Source organism: Vicia villosa, linkage group LG4 (genome assembly GCF_029867415.1).
Source record: "Vicia villosa cultivar HV-30 ecotype Madison, WI linkage group LG4, Vvil1.0, whole genome shotgun sequence".
In the NCBI taxonomy this organism is placed as follows: Eukaryota; Viridiplantae; Streptophyta; class Magnoliopsida; order Fabales; family Fabaceae; genus Vicia; species Vicia villosa.
In genome coordinates this window covers 82,663,028-82,666,094 of record NC_081183.1, presented here as the reverse complement: position 1 = coordinate 82,666,094, position 3,067 = coordinate 82,663,028, and the positions used below count along the sequence as shown (strand labels likewise).

Genomic DNA, 3,067 nt, shown 5'->3' with positions numbered 1-3,067 from the left:
TAGTTTAGTCTTGTACCCTTTGTATGATAACATTAGGTAGCAAGCTTTCCCCCTTAGCTTAGGTCTTCCTCATGCATTCTTTAAAACACAAACCACACTCTTTGATTTTCTTTTCTTAAGAGCTTGTTATTTCTGCTCCATTCCCAGCATAAGTCTCCAAAAGTCAAGCAGCGGAGTGTGAATGTAACTCGTTCACCTAAAAAACATAAAACAAACAGAAACTAGTTAGCCGAGCTACGGTACCTCTGATTCCTCAAAAAGGATACGTAGGTAGCGGGGTAGGGCCCGTGCGAGTATAACTCTTTCTTTTCCCTATATTCTGCATTCATTTTAGTCCAGATTAGCGTAGATTTATTACACACCCATAGATTTAGACACTAGCATGGATACCATCGAGTACGATGGGCGCGAGGGGTGCTAATACCTTCCCCTCGCGTAACCGACTCCCTTACCCTTTTCTCTGGTCGTGAGACTGTTGTTTTGTTTTGTGGTTTGCTGGCATTCCTTTCCTTTTTAGGATAAATATGTTAGTGGCGACTCTGTTAATTTTCGCGGTAGCGACAGATGTGTATTAGGCCAACAAGATGAAAATGGCAGAAAGGAGCATGCAATTTATTATCTAAGTAAAAAATCCACTGATTGCGAGTCTCGATATTCACCATTAGAGAAGACATGTTACGCCCTAGCATGGGCCACAAAATTTTTACGACAATATATGTTGACTCATACTACATGGTTAATATCAAGAATGGATCCTTTGAAGTATGTGTTTGAAAAGCAGGCCCTCACAGGCATAATTTCCAGATGGCAAATGCTATTATCTGAATATGACATCCAATACGTCACACAAAAGGAAATCAAAGGGAGTGTGCTGGCAGAACATCTCGCTCATCAACCCCTCGAGGAATATCAGTCAATGAAGTTTGACTTCCTTGATGAAAATGTCATGTGGGTAAGAGATTATGAAATACCAGGTCCTAATGAAGGACCTGAACCTGGGGCAATATGGACACTTACATTCGATGGTGCATCAAATGTACTGGGGCATGGAATGGGGGCAATTTTGACATCTCCGGATAATTATCACATACCTTTCACAGCAAGATTATGTTTTGACTGCACTAATAACATCACTGAATACGAGGCATGTATCCTGGGTATAGAGGCGGCAATTGATATAAGAATCAAGATTCTTGAGGTTTATGGTGACTCAGCACTAGTAATTCATCAGTTTAATAAAGAGTGGGATACACGAGATTCTAAGCTAATCCTATATAGGGATCACATACTAAAGTTAGCAACTGAATTTGAAAGAATCACTTTCAGTCACATTCCTAGAGAGGAGAATCAAATGGCAGATGCATTAGCCACTCTTTCCTCCATGTTTAAAGTAACCTGGCCGAATCATAAACCACGAATAACAGTTAGGCACTTTGAAGAGCCTGTCTATTGTCTTGCTGTCGAAGAACGGCCTGACGACAAACCGTGGTTTCATGATATCAAAAGGTACTTGGAAAGGCAAGAATATCCAGAGAATGCATCCACGATTGACAAAAAGATATTGAGAAGGTTGGTAGCAAAATTCTTCCTGAGTGGAGATATACTATACAAATGAAACTATGACTCATTGCTACTAAGGTGTGTGGATGAAAAAGAAGAAAAGCAGATCATCAAAGAGGTCCATGATGGGACGTTTGGAACTCATGCAAATTGCCACTCTATGGTAAGGAAAATATTATGAGTAGGTTATTACTGGATAACTATAGAAGCTGATTGTTTTCAATATGCAAGGACATGTCATAAATGCCAAATCTACACTGACAATATACATGTGCCACCAAATCCTCTAAATGTTCCGAGCTCACCTTGGCCGTTTGCAATGTGGGGTATTGATATGATAGGAATGATTGAACCCAAGGCCTCTAACGGGCACATGTTCATATTGGTTGCTATAGACTACTTTACTAAATGGGTCAAAGCTGCCTCCTACACGAATGTAATGAGACAAGTAGTCACTCGCTTTATCAAGCATAACATCATCTGCCGCTATGGGGTTCCCAATAGAATTATCACCGATAATGGGTCCAATTTAAACAATAACATGATGAAGGAATTATGCAAAGAGTTCAAAACCGAGAATCATAATTCTTCTCCATATCGACCCGAGATGAATGGGGAAGTTGAAGCTGCCAATAAAAACATCAAAAAGAAAGTGCAAAAGATGGTGAAGATGTATAAGGATTGGCACGAAATGTTGCCCTTCACCCTGCATGGTTATAGAACATCTGTGCGAACTTCCACAGGAGCAACACCATTCTCCCTGGTCTATGGTATGGAATCAGTTCTCCCAATCGAAGTGGAAATTCCCTCACTACGAGTCCTGGAGGACTTAAAACTCGAAGAGTCGGAATGGGTAAAAACCCATTTTTATCAGCTTAATATCATTGAAGAGAAGCGTCTGACAACTTTGTGTCACGAACAGTTTGTATCAAAAGCGAATGAAGAAAGCATTCGATAAGAAAGTTCATCCCCGGACTTTTCATGAAGGAGAAATAGTTCTTAAGAAGATTTTGTTACCCCGCATTGACTCATGTGGGAAATGGACTCCTAATTATGAAGGTCCATACATTGTAAAAACAGTCTTCTCAGGTGGAGCGCTCGTCCTCACAACAATGGATGGAGACGAGTTACCGCATCCTATCAATGCTGATGCGGTCAAGAAATACTATGCTTAACCAAAAGCACAAATCACGAAGCAAGTAATATACTCTGATAACTACAAAGGATAGGAATTCGTGCAATCGTCTATCTTCGGAAGCAAGGTTACCAGAGCCATCAAAAAGCAACAACAGTATCAATATTTTTCATTTTGTCATTTTTCTTTCTTTCTATTGTCATTTCAAAGACTATTTCTTGTACTCTCGCCTATTAAAAGGCAAAGTTCATTAATAAAACGCAAAGTTTCAATTTATCCAATTAAACATCATCTTTCTATGTCATCAACTTCTATTTCTTCTGTTTTCATACCATTTGCGAAAATAAAACGTTTATTCTCTCATAAGCTTAA

The 3,067-nt window shown here is 39.5% G+C and overlaps 1 protein-coding gene across 1 annotated transcript; it reads left to right on the top strand.

Annotated features, from left to right (window-relative positions):
- The first annotated feature begins 1,051 nt into the window (after positions 1-1,051).
- LOC131597430 (uncharacterized) lies at positions 1,052-1,615 on the top strand. The gene has a single exon (XM_058870130.1). The coding sequence runs from the start codon at positions 1,052-1,054 to the stop codon at positions 1,613-1,615; it is 564 nt and encodes a 187-aa protein (XP_058726113.1).
- The last annotated feature ends 1,452 nt before the right edge of the window (positions 1,616-3,067 follow it).

Bases quoted from the DNA above. Each gene is read 5' to 3' on its own strand.
- LOC131597430 (XM_058870130.1), top strand. From the start codon at position 1,052: ATGGGGGCAATTTTGACATCTCCGGATAATTATCACATACCTTTCACA.